This window comes from Idiotropiscis lumnitzeri, chromosome 16 (assembly GCF_059441095.1).
Source record: "Idiotropiscis lumnitzeri isolate Australia: NSW breed Sydney's pygmy pipehorse chromosome 16, RoL_Ilum_1.0, whole genome shotgun sequence".
Classification (NCBI taxonomy): Eukaryota; Metazoa; Chordata; class Actinopteri; order Syngnathiformes; family Syngnathidae; genus Idiotropiscis; species Idiotropiscis lumnitzeri.
The window spans coordinates 3,111,709-3,125,675 of NC_142406.1; the positions used below are offsets into that span (position 1 = coordinate 3,111,709).

The 13,967-nt window shown below is 41.9% G+C and overlaps 4 protein-coding genes across 9 annotated transcripts in view; 1 reads left to right on the plus strand and 3 right to left on the minus strand.

The window, feature by feature from the left end:
* LOC148320843 (ephrin type-A receptor 10-like) overlaps positions 1-7,525 on the minus strand; it is a 173,584-nt gene extending 166,059 nt beyond the window's left edge. For 3 of the 4 annotated variants that reach the window (XM_088319276.1, XM_088319274.1, XM_088319272.1), the window contains exons 1-3: positions 7,207-7,525; positions 6,887-7,110; positions 5,891-5,953 (exon numbers count right to left, since the gene is read on the minus strand). In XM_088319276.1, coding sequence (XP_088175402.1) covers positions 5,891-5,917 — 27 coding nt within the window. In that variant the 5' untranslated portion in view covers positions 5,918-5,953; positions 6,887-7,110; positions 7,207-7,525. Of the gene's footprint in view, positions 1-5,890; positions 6,011-6,886; positions 7,111-7,206 lie in introns of those variants that run through there. The other variant, XM_088319277.1, reaches the window with a different exon arrangement.
* A 968-nt stretch (positions 7,526-8,493) lies between these two features.
* Positions 8,494-11,257, minus strand: LOC148320844 (borealin-like). Of its 2 annotated transcripts, none has more exons than XM_088319251.1 (11): positions 11,112-11,257; positions 10,762-10,854; positions 10,471-10,599; positions 10,301-10,341; positions 10,159-10,234; positions 9,932-9,999; positions 9,779-9,861; positions 9,595-9,690; positions 9,393-9,522; positions 9,192-9,278; positions 8,494-9,007 (listed from the first exon to the last, which is right to left on the minus strand). In XM_088319251.1, exons 2-11 carry the CDS (start codon positions 10,850-10,852, stop codon positions 8,978-8,980), a joined length of 831 nt encoding a protein of 276 aa, XP_088175377.1. In that variant the 5' UTR covers positions 10,853-10,854; positions 11,112-11,257; the 3' UTR covers positions 8,494-8,977. The 2 variants fall into 2 exon arrangements, with proteins under 2 accessions (XP_088175377.1, XP_088175378.1); XM_088319252.1 differs by having other exon boundaries at positions 10,762-10,841; positions 11,112-11,248.
* Positions 11,258-11,344: 87 nt separating this feature from the next.
* Positions 11,345-12,846, plus strand: LOC148320845 (AFG2-interacting ribosome maturation factor-like). Of its 2 annotated transcripts, none has more exons than XM_088319289.1 (4): positions 11,345-11,743; positions 11,931-12,110; positions 12,187-12,311; positions 12,480-12,846. In XM_088319289.1, the coding sequence occupies exons 1-3, from the start codon at positions 11,475-11,477 to the stop codon at positions 12,308-12,310; spliced, it is 573 nt and encodes a 190-aa protein (XP_088175415.1). In that variant the 5' UTR covers positions 11,345-11,474; the 3' UTR covers position 12,311; positions 12,480-12,846. The 2 variants fall into 2 exon arrangements, with proteins under 2 accessions (XP_088175415.1, XP_088175414.1); XM_088319288.1 differs by having other exon boundaries at positions 12,187-12,305.
* On the minus strand, positions 12,522-13,646 carry LOC148320846 (claudin-4-like). The gene has a single exon (XM_088319287.1). The coding sequence runs from the start codon at positions 13,567-13,569 to the stop codon at positions 12,880-12,882; it is 690 nt and encodes a 229-aa protein (XP_088175413.1). The 5' UTR covers positions 13,570-13,646; the 3' UTR covers positions 12,522-12,879.
* Between the last annotated feature and the right edge of the window lie 321 nt (positions 13,647-13,967).

A 13,967-nucleotide genomic window follows, 5' to 3' on the forward strand; every position in this document is an offset into this window, starting at 1 on the left:
CACGTCCGTTAATCTTTCTGACACCAGATCTTATTAGATTCAATGTTTTTACACTCACACTCACACACAAGTCGGCAGTACCGCCATTCATTCGTTTCTAGCGTTCTAACTATTCATCCGAATAAATCAATACTTTGCAAGTCACTGTTCCCCCGAGAGCAATTTTGGGATTGTATGATCACTGATTAGTCCAACTAATTATCTCTTTAGGGCAGAAACTGAAACGAGCCAACTGGTCAAGTCAAGAACATTTTGTGATTAATGTGACGCGAGTATCCAATAGAATACAAACAGGGGTCTTCAATCCTGTTCCTCGTTGTCCGCTGTCCTGTCTGTTTTTCCGTCTCTCCCGGCGACAACACATCTGATTAAATGATCACATAATCAGCAAGGAGTGCAGAAGCAGGATAATGATCCTGGTCGCTTGGAGCAGGGAGAGCTGGAAAACGGACAGGACAGGATTGAAGACCCCTGGAAAGGAAGATACGGCGGCGGAGTGAGATTTAGAGTGACAGCAAGAGAAGAAGGCACAGGCAGTCACCGAGCTCGACAGGTTCATTACTTTGAATGTACACGGGCCTGCTTGACACTCAAAACAGCAGGAAAAAGGCACCGGGCTACTTCCTTTTCGGTTACTCGGCAACCAGCCAGCGTCAAATCTGACCAAACATTCAGGCACCACGCAAACCAACCTGAAGCGTTACTTTTGTTTCATCACATGACTACACCCCGGGCGGTGTACATTTGCCAAGTAGCGTGACTAAAATTCAATTTTAATCTAATTAAAATAAAAGGGTTATCCCAGGATATTAATCAAACAGATGACAAGCGAAGCCGTGGGAGCCAGTAGACCATTCATAAGTAAATAATTTGAAATACGCACCGTGGTGTCACTCAAGTTATATTAATTAACATCTTCGTTGGCGTGTGTGGTGCGTGTTACTGGAACTGGAGAGATTATTGTGTTGTAACTTTTGAGGCAGCGCCCCTAATCATATCACTCGCCAATGCTTCTAATAAAAAGAGGGGCTGGAAATGAAGATAAATTGATCCCCATCCAACTTATTTTATCAGAGGGCCGCTGCCACAAATCCACAAGACAGGTGTTTCTCAAGCGATCCAAACGGCTGGCTGCATTTTTTTTTTTTTGGGTCTCACAGCACCAATATAAACATCACTAGCTGTTACATGACATATTCCAAATCCAGGCTCTGTCAGGAATAAAATCGTTGACGATGCATTTATTTTTTATTTTTTTAAAAGCAACGTCATGTTTTATTGCAGAGCAAAAAAAAAGATATGGATGACACATGTTTATGGGTTGTGAGATCGTGCATCCAAATGACACCTCGGGGATGCGTTACAATAGCCATAAAACATTTGAATGACCACACAATGATTAAGATGCGTCACTTTTGAGGGGCATTTTTCACATATGACGAACGGCACCGGCATTGCCTGAAAATCTAATTGTTTAATCCATATGCAATTAAATGCACCACTACCCCCACCTTGATGATTAATAGTCGCTTATGTTAGCACAATTTCATCGTCTGCTCGCTTTTTTCACGCAAAGCAAATATATGCCATTAAAAAAATTAGGACAGGATCGTATTAATAAGCGGGATTATAAAATCCTTGCCACAAGCAGATTTTTTTTTTTTCACACTCTTGGACTGTGCTAAAAATAATGGCTGCATTCCCGGAAAACTTGCAACGCGAGGATGAATATAAAGCACCTGCACAAGCCAACCTCCAACAAGGTGAACAAAATACATCTGAACTTTAAATAAATAAATAAATAAATGAATAAAAGAGGGACTGTTTTTGTTCAAGGACAGAGTGGGACCCTTTGCGTCCTTCGCAGCCTCCTAATGAATTGGTTTTAGCCAGTTTCGGAGCAAATTATCCTTCCCTCCCCTCCTAATTTTCCAATTTGCTGTGTCATTTATACCTAATTGAGGGCCGCACGGGGCTGCATTACTCGCACAAATAGGGCGATATACTTCATTGAAGGTCTGCTTTATACAAGAGGAGCTGGTAAAGCAAACATCAATTGCAAGACCATATAGAAGATGGGGATTTTCCCCCCAGAGGTTCTTGCAAAGAGGCTTTAATTATTTCTCAAAGGCAATCCCCGGCTGTTGCTACTTGCCAACGACCACTACTCATTTTATGGCATCACTCCTCCTCTTTTTGTAATGGAGATAATTAATGAGGTGAGAATTCACTTTATTTCATCCCTGCTCTGTCGCCTTGCCTGGAATTTGCATCACATATTCATTGAGCCAAATAAGAAACGAGTTTTTAGTGGCGCCCAAGTCCAGCGTGAAAAGAATGAAGACTTGGAATATTTGGAAAAGTTATCCGTCTATATTGTACGTCGTCTTGTGTGATGGTGTTGCAAAATACGTCAAACAAGAACGACGCCATCGCGAACATGAGCAAATACAGCTGATGTAAGGAAATGAACATGATGTCCTCTCGTTAGTCGCGTTTAATTCTTGATGCCGGTCGCGGGGTCGTCGCTTCTTGCGGCTGTCGACCCGTGATTTGATTAACTTCACACTGAACACACGCTGCGTTCTTTACACCTTCAATTATAATCACTCTTCACCTGCTTTCCCCTGTCACGCAGGATGTTATTGTCAATGCACTGAGGTTAAAGTTAAATAAAAAATTTGTAATCAAGTGTATGAAAAAAAGGGACACTTTGAAATGTAATTAATTCAGGAATAAATTATTTATACACTATTATTATTTACAGATAGCCATAAGGAAATATAGGCACTCACAGGACAATTCCTCAGCTACAATATGAATCTAAATCAAACCAATGCAAGCTCACGTTTATAAAAAAAAAAAAAAAAAAAAAAAGCTGTACTGATTGCATTAGTGCATCCACACACACACAAACATGGTTTGAAGTCACTCTTAGAGGGGAGGAAAATTATGGAGGTCAGGACCATGGGGACGTCATAGCTGACGACAGCCATGATGTCTGACGGGGACATTTAAGCGAACAGAGGAGGGGGAAACACCAACAACCTCAGGGCGGCTGTTGCAATTCTTAAATTATTTTGTTCATTAAATTATTGAGTACATTTTAAATTATGGCCACTAGTGCTTCACTTGACAAATTTCTTCTCAATCATGAAACAAAAAAAAAACAAAAAAAATCAAGCAGTTATCCCCGCTCTCAAATGCTCTGGAGGGGTGACCATTGATTGCGTTGATCTTGCTCAATATCAAATGTCAATCAAATACTAGCATTATAAAATTGATACGACTCCATCAAGCATTTTTCTTGCATGTTTGAGCCGTGAAAGAAAACATAACAGCAACCATGAGGCGCTCTGAAGCGGCCACTCCAGCCCCAAAGCCCCAGGTCCAAACGCTGGCTGTCAAGTCAGCCATTTTTATTTTTAATTACCTCCTGCTCAACCTTTGTCTTCAAAGTCAACAACGAGGCACTCTAAAAAAAAAAATGTTTAAAAATCAAGTAGTAACCCCCGCTCTCAAATGCTCTGGAGGGGTGACCATTGATTGCGTTGATCTTGCTCAATATCACATGTCAATCAAATACTAGCATTATAAAATTGATACGACGCCATCAAGCATTTTTCTTGCATGTTTGAGTCGTGAAAAAAAACATAACCGCAACCATGAGGCGCTCCAAAGCGGCCACTCCAGTCCCAAAGCCCCAGGTCCAAACGCTGGCTGTCAAGTCAGCCATTTTTATTTTTAATTACCTCCTGCTCAACCTTTGTCTTCAAAGTCAACAACGAGGCACTCTAAAAAAAAAAAAAAATCAAGTAGTAACCCCCGCTCTCAAATGCTCTGGAGGGGTGACCATTGATTGCGTTGATCTTGCTCAATATCAAATGACAATCAAATACTAGCATTATAAAGTTGATACGACGCCATCAAGCATTTTTCTTGCATGTTTGAGCCGTGAAAGAAAACATAACAGCAACCATGAGGCGCTCTGAAGCGGCCACTCCAGCCCCAAAGCCCCAGGTCCAAACGCTGGCTGTCAAGTCAGCCATTTTTATTTTTAATTACCTCCTGCTCAACCTTTGTCTTCAAAGTCAACAACGAGGCACTCTAAAAAAAAAAATGTTTAAAAATCAAGTAGTAACCCCCGCTCTCAAATGCTCTGGAGGGGTGACCATTGATTGCGTTGATCTTGCTCAATATCACATGTCAATCAAATACTAGCATTATAAAATTGATACGACGCCATCAAGCACTTTTCTTGCATGTTTGAGTCGTGAAAAAAACATAACGGCAACCATGAGGCGCTCCGAAGCGGCCACTCCAGTCCCAAAGCCCCAGGTCCAAACGCTGGCTGTCAAGTCAGCCATTTTTATTTTTAATTACCTCCTGCTCAACCTTTGTCTTCAAAGTCAACAACGAGGCACTCTAAAAAAAAAAAAAAAATCAAGTAGTAACCCCCGCTCTCAAATGCTCTGGAGGGGTGACCATTGATTGCGTTGATCTTGCTCAATATCAAATGACAATCAAATACTAGCATTATAAAGTTGATACGACGCCATCAAGCATTTTTCTTGCATGTTTGAGCCGTGAAAGAAAACATAACAGCAACCATGAGGCGCTCTGAAGCGGCCACTCCAGCCCCAAAGCCCAGGTCCAAACGCAGGCTGTCAAGTCAGCCATTTTTATTTTTAATTACCTCCTGCTCAACCTTTGTCTTCAAAGTCAACAACGAGGCACTCTTAAAAAAAAAAAAAAAAAAAAAAATCAAGTAGTAACCCCCGCTTTCAAATGCTCTGGAGGGGTGACCATTGATTGCGTTGATCTTGCTCAATATCAAATGTCAATCAAATACTAGCATTATAAAATTGATACGACGCCATCAAGCATTTTTCTTGCATGTTTGAGTCGTGAAAAAAAACATAACGGCAACCATGAGGCGCTCCAAAGCGGCCACTCCAGCCCCAAAGCCCCAGGTCCAAACGCTGGCTGTCAAGTCAGCCATTTTTATTTTTAATTACCTCCTGCTCAATCTTCATCTTCAAAGTCAACAACGAGGCACTCGAAAGAGCTCGAGTTGTTCAACATTAGGTTCACGTGTGATTAGAGAACTAGCGTACAGCACCCAGGGACATTCACTATACAAACGCGTGTTTTTATTACACAACAACAATCACTATGATGTCCTTTGCTGACAACCATCTTGGTTTTTAGTGTCACCCAGGGAGCTCAAGGAAAAACCTCGTCCCTGCGCCATCAGCAAACCTCCTGCTTCTCTTCCTTCCGACACTAATTTCCACAGGATTTTTTTTTTTTCTTAATGGCAGCAGATGTTCTTTTCAATCGCACCTGTCATCCGGGACCGCCCATCAAAACACCATCAGGACGCTGCCGGCCACCCGGCGAACGCGTGTCTAGAATGCATCACGTGAGGCCCGTCCGGTCCCATTTACCAGTCAGTCGTTTCGCCACATCATCACTTTTGGCGTCGCCAAGTGACATTTTTATTTATTATTATATTTTTGCTGACAAGCTCAGGAAAAGAAGGTTATTTCACCGTGGATTGAGTGAGAGACAGTGGCAGCAGGCAACGCAAGTATGTGAATAAATTGATTAGGGGAGCGCTTGACGGATGGGATTTATAGGCGGCCCTGACGCAATGGTGAATTCATTTCTCCGGGAGAACATGCCCCCACCGGGTTCATCCGTCTTCGCGGGAAATTTGGCAGGTTCCCCAGGGGTTGGGAGCTCAATTAACCAAAGGGCTCCGGCCATTAGGGAGGGGAATAGCTTTGTTGAGGAATACACACTTTACAGAGAAAACCAATTGTGAGGATGAAAAGTGGGGTGAAGATAAAAAGCGGAACAAGTCGACAACGTAAACAGAACTTACTTCAATGGGTTGCAGAGGAGTGAACATTTTCAAGAAAAATAATAGATGAGCCAAATGCAGGACCTGGAAGTAAAAGAATTAAGAGTAAAAAATAAATAAATCATGACCGAGTATGGCAAAAGCCACAGGTGCTTCCACTCAAGCTCTTGAGTAGAAGCACCTGTGGCTAAAGCTAAACTGGAAAATAATGCAGTTACTTGCAATATAGTCGAAATGTAGTCATTGGTGCAATATTTGCTGTGGGATTTATTTATTTTTTGTCTGAATATATTAATAAAAAATAAATTAAATCCCGACTTAACCTCTTTATGGCAAATGGCACCAACATGTATTGAGTGTGAGTAGCCAAATGTCTAACAAAACTGCCGATAACATAACCTGCTTTGCAGAGGCATTCATGGAAATTGTAAATTAAAAAAAAATATGAGTAAAATATGTTGGTTTTTTTTTTTAATTCAAATAACTTAGACCATCGGTACATTTTAGAACTTAAACCCCTGGCCACCCCTCAAAGAATTGCTTGTGTGGTACATTAAATTTTAAAAATAATAATAATAAAAATGAATTAATTTAAAAATGACTCAAACCATCTTTAGCCAACATTAATTTGTACGCTTCCTAAGAAAACATGATGTACGATTAACACAAATTTGTTTTATACACCCTTGAATAAGACAAAAGATAAGATGTATGCCAATGCAGAAATTTACATGTGCATTTTTTTTTTATTAAATCCTATTGAAATCACTTCACAATATTATTTATATATTAATTTAATATTCCCTTTATTAGTCCCACAATGGGGAAATTCAAGATTCGAACCCAGGCCTCCTGGGGAGACTGGGTCCTGAACGCGGCGCCTTAGACCACTCGGCCATCTTGGCAATTTGAGGACATTTTACAGAATAGGGCAATTTACATTTTAATCTGGGAATCCTGCTCCCCAACGGCTAAATTGCGGTATAGCTGCGATCACTCAAGTGAATTTGTGTTTACCTGCGTGAGATGTACTCAAGTCGAATTTCAGGGTTTGGAGTCCGTTCTCAATATCTCCGGTTCCAATCGTTCATCCCGTACATCTCCGTGGATGATTTATGCGGAAGCGTTGCTCCGTGACCTCCAAATCCGCCTCATTCATACACAGCACCTGTCACTGCACCACTGCCCACGTGCTTTCTGAAAACCGAGCCATCCGTGCAATATGGCAATTTTCCACCCACCTAGAGAATTAAAAAAAAAAAAAAAAAAAAAGCGATGCCACCGATTCAGAGGCTAATCTGCGAAGATTCGGATATGTAGAGCAGGTGTGCAAAGACCTAGCTAACAAGGGAGTTAAACTGCATGCACTGCTGACCACAACATCTGTCGTTTTCAGGGATATGCAGGTGATTTTTTTTTCTTTTTTTGCACCACGGTAGTTTGCACAGTGAGTGACAGCAGATGATCAAGTGCTTAAGATGGCTACAGATGGAAGGGGGCACGCTTTAGTCTCTGTTTGGGGCAAAGTTCCAGTCCCACTCCTTGGTAGCATATGACGCATGTGAAGCAAGCCGGGGATAGCTGGAGAGCATTTTGTGCGCTCGTCTGCGGAGACCCAAGGTGAGGCTCGGCCTGACCCGACGCCTCGTCCCTGGTGAAAACCCTGACGAGCTCTTTTAGGCTTTAGATTAGAACGAGCTTCTAATTGGCAGTTCACTTGTCCCTGAAGGTCAGAGTGCATGTTCCTGTGCCAGCAGCGGGAGAGGCTGCAACTTCCTGCCAACGGTCGTGTGACGCCACTCACGAATTATCCCTCTGTGCAAACAAAGTCACGGAAGGACAAGGGAACTTGGAGCATAAGCAAAAGTTCACTGATGAGAAAGGGAAAATGCAAAGTAGAATCCGCCAATATATTAAGAGGCAGCGTGCAAGGATTTTTGGGTGGAACATTTAACTTGTAAACTCGGAACGTAGCGATAAAATGTTAGCTTAATGCTATAAAGCAGCATTTTTTTCCCATGATGCCACGGGGTATTGACTTGCATAAAAAAACGCTTTCCTTTTAATATTTTCATAAATTTAATTCAGCATACATTCTTCGAATATGCACGAAAATTAAGGAAACATTTTTATTTGTAATTTATATGGTTTTATTATGCCTGCAGTTGTATCTTTGAGCAAGACACAGAAACCTTCACACCTCCAGTGTGTGCCATAGTGATTATTTTGCGGTGTTTACTACTCAAATAGGTTTATATTTTGTGAATTTTAACGTATTCATTAAAGTCATAATAAAGTTGATTCGTCTAGAAATATTCTACAAATTTACGAGCAGTGGAGCCAATAGATGAGCAACATACCTTAAGATATTCATCTTAAAAACTCTAGCATGGATCGCATGAGGGTGAATGTTGTCAAATTATTTAAAGAAAATATCCTAAACGTGTTCTCAAAAGTAGTCGTTCATTCGTTGTAAATATCAAAGGAAATCAATGAATAAATGCTGCCATCTAGTGGCGTTTTGCCGCAGTGCACCTAATACATTCTAATCTAAAGTGCCTCCTCTTGCGGATAATAGCAGGTATTGCAACGCAACCCCAATAGTAGTTACCGTGACCGCTTGATAAGTAGGATGAATAAATATCCACATTTATTCAACTATGATTCCAATAAATGTTATACAGTCAATTTTGGTGATGAATACCTTTCTGTATTATGTACATTCAAATGAAAAGTCATACAACCAACAACACATCAGTATAAAAGAACATGTGACTAAAATCCAGGCTTTAAGAGTGTGAAGCAAAAACAAAAGAAAAGGTAGAGTGCCCCCCCCTCTCAAGGATTAAAGTAGAAATTCAAGCCAAGACCATTGACATCGCAAAATGGATACAGTACACAAAATAAAACGTACACATTTAAAATTCGCATTTGCACACGGACAGCAGTCAAGTGAGTGAATTCCGAGGGAACACGTTGGAAAACAAACAGATGACAAGCGCCCTACAGCACCAAGACGGTCTTTTTGAAATAGCCACCACCAGGCAGCTGAAAAGCATCCAAAGATAAAACTATTTTACAAATCAACAGGAGACAGCTGGGTCAGATCTAGAATTCACACAGTGATGTGAGACGATTCTGTTGGAGAAAGAGGGGAGAACACAGATTGTCAAAAATAAAATTAGGGCTAAATGTACCCCATCCATCTGCGCTAAACTGTACTCAGCATAATCAAACATGGTGTCAATTTTCTACATTAGAGGTGTGTCAATGTTTTAAATAAATAATAATCAGAATCAGAGATGTGGTGGGCATACAGTACCTGCAAACGGCGAATGCTCCTCATGGCGGTTTCACCCAGCTGGGACAGATCCATTGAATCCACCTGACTGGCCAGCAGCTGAATACTCTGCAAATAAACAGTCTTGGTGTTATCTCTGTAATTTAATTTAAAAAAAAAAAAAAGCGATTAAAGAGACATTTTATTCAAGGTCACGTCACCACGGTTCTAAAGTGCCCTCACCTCTCCGTTACCAACCGGGACATTTATAACAATTTCTCCGTTGTCGGCTGAGATGGGAGAGCCGTTGGCGGAAATGCTGTAGACCCTCTCCTGGTGGCGGGGTACTCTCACGGCCGGAGTCTTGGGAAGCCTGAGGAATCCAGAATGCTTGAAAGTTAGTCCGTCGATTGGACGGAAACGAGAAAACATCAGGTGCAGTTACCTCGGGTCAAAGCGTGGCGTGATGAGGGGCGTCGGGCCCATCAAGGAGGAATCCAGCAGGGTCCTGGCAGGAGTCACCATCGGATTCTTTGATGATCTGAATTTGGAAAGACAATATGACCTTGTAAAATAAAAATAAAAAATACGATGAAAGTTTTTTGTCGGAGCATAAAAGTGTGTCTTACCTTCTTATTGGTACATTTTGCTGGCTGATGGACAGAGCTTTTGCTCGCTTTGATGTCGTTGGAGGCTTCCTTGCAGTTTTCCCCTGAATGCACAACAAGCGGTTACACACAAGACGCCGCAAAAATGACTCGTCAATCAAAACGAGCTATTACCTTCCTCAACGTTCTGGGTGTGTTTTCATCATTTGAACTGGATTTGGCTGTGCCCTTCTTTTTCGACACTGTGTTGGAGACACACACTTTTAATAAGTAGACAATAGTTTGACAATGGAAAATTGAATCTATACAAATGTGATTGAAAGGCGACTTGCAAATTGGAAAAAGCACGTCTCCTTTAAGAGCATCTCAAAATATGGTGAAAAAAAATTAAACTGGCATACTTTTCTTGACTTCTTTCATAAGAACTGCGTGGTCCTCAGCCACAACATTCTCTACAATCGCTGCCTCCTCTTGTCTCTGCGAACAGAAATGAAATATAAACAAGGGAATACAAGAAGAATGGGACACTCAATTGAAACTCACCTCAGAAGAATCCACTTCCGTAGACTTGAGTTTCTCAACTTCTGCAGTGAGACAAAGAAGAAGATATATTTGTGTTGAGTACATATATCCGAAAAACTTAATGATATTTTTTGCACAATGTTGACAAATTCGAACAAAATGTAGACAACTGGATGGCTGGTCATGCTTACTGAAATGTTGCATCCATGTCATTTTCCTAACACTGGCTGGGAGTTTAATGAGAGCCACATTATAACTGTTGCGAAGATCTCTCGCTAGCTGGTTCTTCCTCTCTTGCAGTTGTTCAAGTCTTGTTTTTACTGCAAAAACAATACATTTTTAATGCTTAATGATTAAACGGCAATGCACACAAACGGCAAGGAACTTACTCAAGTGCACACAAAAAACAAAATGGAATCTATACATAGTGATAGGTAAGCATTATTATGAATAATGTTTTTCATCATATTAACACATTTTACCTTCACTGTCGAAGTCATCCAGAAATGCTTCGAGTTTGACCATCTTGGGTGTTTTTTTCCCTTGCTTTGTGGTTCTTTTCCTAGGAGCCATGACTGGATGTCAAAACAAGCAAATGTAAAACGTTTTAATCGTACATAGAAATATGCATCGAGGAAATAGGCTCCAGGAAATCTGCTTTTCAAAATGTTAGCGACATGAATGCGAGTCTTTATGCTCGTGCATGCGCGTTTGAGGCTATCTTGAAAGATGCAAGGCAACAAACATGACTTTAAACCTTTTCGATTCTGATAGTCAAAAACGTTTCATTCTACTAAAAAAAAATTGTACGTTCCGACATTTGTATTATTACCTGAGTTTTTTTCTCTCTGTTATCCCTTGTAAAATGCGTTTCTAATGTCACTTTTTCGTTCTCAAGGCGGTTTGCAAACTGTAATACAATTTGAAAACCCCGTCGGGGAGGAGCTCATACGCGAAATGCACCAATTAGCAATCAGAATGTTTACGTCACTTCCCTTGGAGGCCAAACCAATAGGAGTATTATACGTCATCTATTTACAACAAGTAGCCGGAAATCGACGAAAAGTAACGTAAAAACTTGTGGAAAAGATGGCGACTTGCACACGTAGTTCAATAGTTGTTGTTCGAAAATAAACACGACATAAATGTGTTGTTCTCGAGTCGATGTCGACTTATTGTTCAGCTCCGTCCCGAAATGTCGAAACCTGCCCTACTTACCATCCATCAAGCATTGAGGAGAAGCTTCCAGAGTCTGGAAAACAACCAAAAAACATGGATGAGCGTGTTAGCAGAGTGCATCCCTCTGATGGCATCTTTGGAGAATTTGGCAGAGCAATCGAGGGCGCTTTCAAACGTCCAGATCTCCAACACGCCGCTGAAAGACTTTGCAGAATTGGAAGAACTACTGCGTTTCAAGCTCTCGCAAGCCATGGATACGATGTTGTGCAAACTTCACGAACATATGTAAGAGCATCAATCAAGCAATCGAAGACACTGGGTGAATTGCTGTATCAAAATGCTTGTTGATGACGAATGTAATAATTGACAGGTTATGTCAGTGGGACGACCCTAATGATACAACTTAAATGCTATCGAAAACAGATGGATGGATATCTGTCTCATTATCTGATTGTCTCCCTCTTTCCCTCAGGACTTCACTTCAGTCACTGAGAGACTCTATGACCAACCAGGTCTTGACACTCTTCCAGTTGTATGAGCAAAACACAGACACTCTGGATATGGTCACAGTCACCGAGCGCTCAGGCACCATCCCATCAGTCGCCGACATGCTGGAGTGGCTGCAGGATGCCGAGCGTCACTATCGACAACAGTATCCTCTTTGCCCAGGTTTGCGTTGGGATTATATCGCACTCTCTGTCATGCCCTTCCTCAAATCATATATTCAGATTCACGAGGAGGAAGACTCTGCTGCACGCACTCGGTTCAGGTAACCTCAACCTTTTGGGATCTGCTACCAAGAGATGGAAAGACTTGGACACGCCCAGTGCAGAGGATCAAATCACAGGTTGATGTCAGTTATTACTGAGACGTCACTTAAATTCATTCTGTTCACGTTGATAGACCATGAGTGTAATTATTCTGGATGACCCGTAGAGTCATACTTGACTAGTTAACTTAAAAAAAAAAATTTAGATTGAAATAATTGTAATGAAGTAATTCCTTCTTTGTCCAATTTCAGATACGCTTTGCAAAGTGTCCTTCTTCGTGGAGTCTGGCTGAGAGAAGGGAAATATTTTTCTTGATAGAATGTCCTCAAGCTAAATATATTTAATAATACACACAAACTGAGATAAACAGATTCACACTTTAACTGCTTTTATTTCACAGTTTGGAATTATGCAAACTTAATCGAAGATGGAGATGACGGGAAATAACTAACACATCAAACAAGCATCATGGAAGCCTGAATTTTTTTTCCTGGCTACGGTAATAGAAGCTTTTTCAGGCACTCATTTTAAAATGTAAGGAATATACAGGAAACGAATACACAAAAAAATTGATGTAATCGATATCGGGAACAAAGGATTAAATTTTCTTTTTTGTCATTTTGCTATTGCTTCTTGACTGATGTTTTCTCTCTACACATACTCCTTAAGTGGGAGACTTGTCGATGTGATGGTTTTGGGGATATTCGGTGCAGAAGCAGGTGAATTTGCAAAGCTGCGCCCCACGTAGCCCCTGCGGTACCTGCCGCCCCTCTCCACAAGAGGACACGTGCTGCTCAGCACGGCTCCGCTTATCATCAAAATAACCGCGGCGGCCCAGCCCAGATAAATCGCCTGACCGAGCTCTCGTTTATGCATTAAGGGCACGTTGGGGTTGTAGAAATCCTGAATGACCGTGTTCGCGGTCCAGGAAACGGGAATGAGAACGCACAAGCCCGTCACGATGAAAAAAATCCCACCGGAGAGCGCGATGCCCGCCTTTGCTTGGCGGTCATCCCCGGCGCAGGTGGTGCACTTCATCCCGCAGCAGGAGACGGTGCAGGAGAGCCAGCCCATGAAAATAGCCAAACACATAAGGGCGCGGGCGGCTTGGATGTCGGGAGGCAACGCCAGCATGGAGTCGTACGTCTTGCACTGCATGTGGCCTGTGGTCTGGTAGATGCAGCTCATCCAGATGCCCTCCCACTTGATTTCTGACGTGAGGATGTTGCTGCCGATAAAGGCAGACACCTTCCACTGAGGCAGGGCCGTGACGGCTATCGCCATGATCCAGCCGGTCACGGCGCAGGTGAAGCTGATTAGTTGCATGCCAGTGTTCACCATGGTAACAACTGTGTAACGCTTGTGTTATTACAACAGTTTAAGGATGAAATTATCGTTCGTCTTGGTCAAGATAAAAATCTCCCTAAGTCTTTTTTTTTTTTTTTTGCTATTGCACTCAAGCGGCTTCTTCTGTCAGCATATGCTCAGTGTCCTCTTCTATCTCGTCCAGGAGTAATCACTCCCACTTTCTCCTGGTAATCGACATCCATCCGGTGAAAAGGATCACAGTGCCCCACACTTTCTCCTCCCTCTCATTCCTGCACTTGACTCAATGCATTATTGAGTAGGAGACGACCGTGCAGCCACCTGTGGCAGCCGATGCGTGTACAGTGAAATTGAAGTTCGGCACGTCCGATCTTTATGTTTCTAGTTTAACAATGACACTTGAGTGCGTAGCT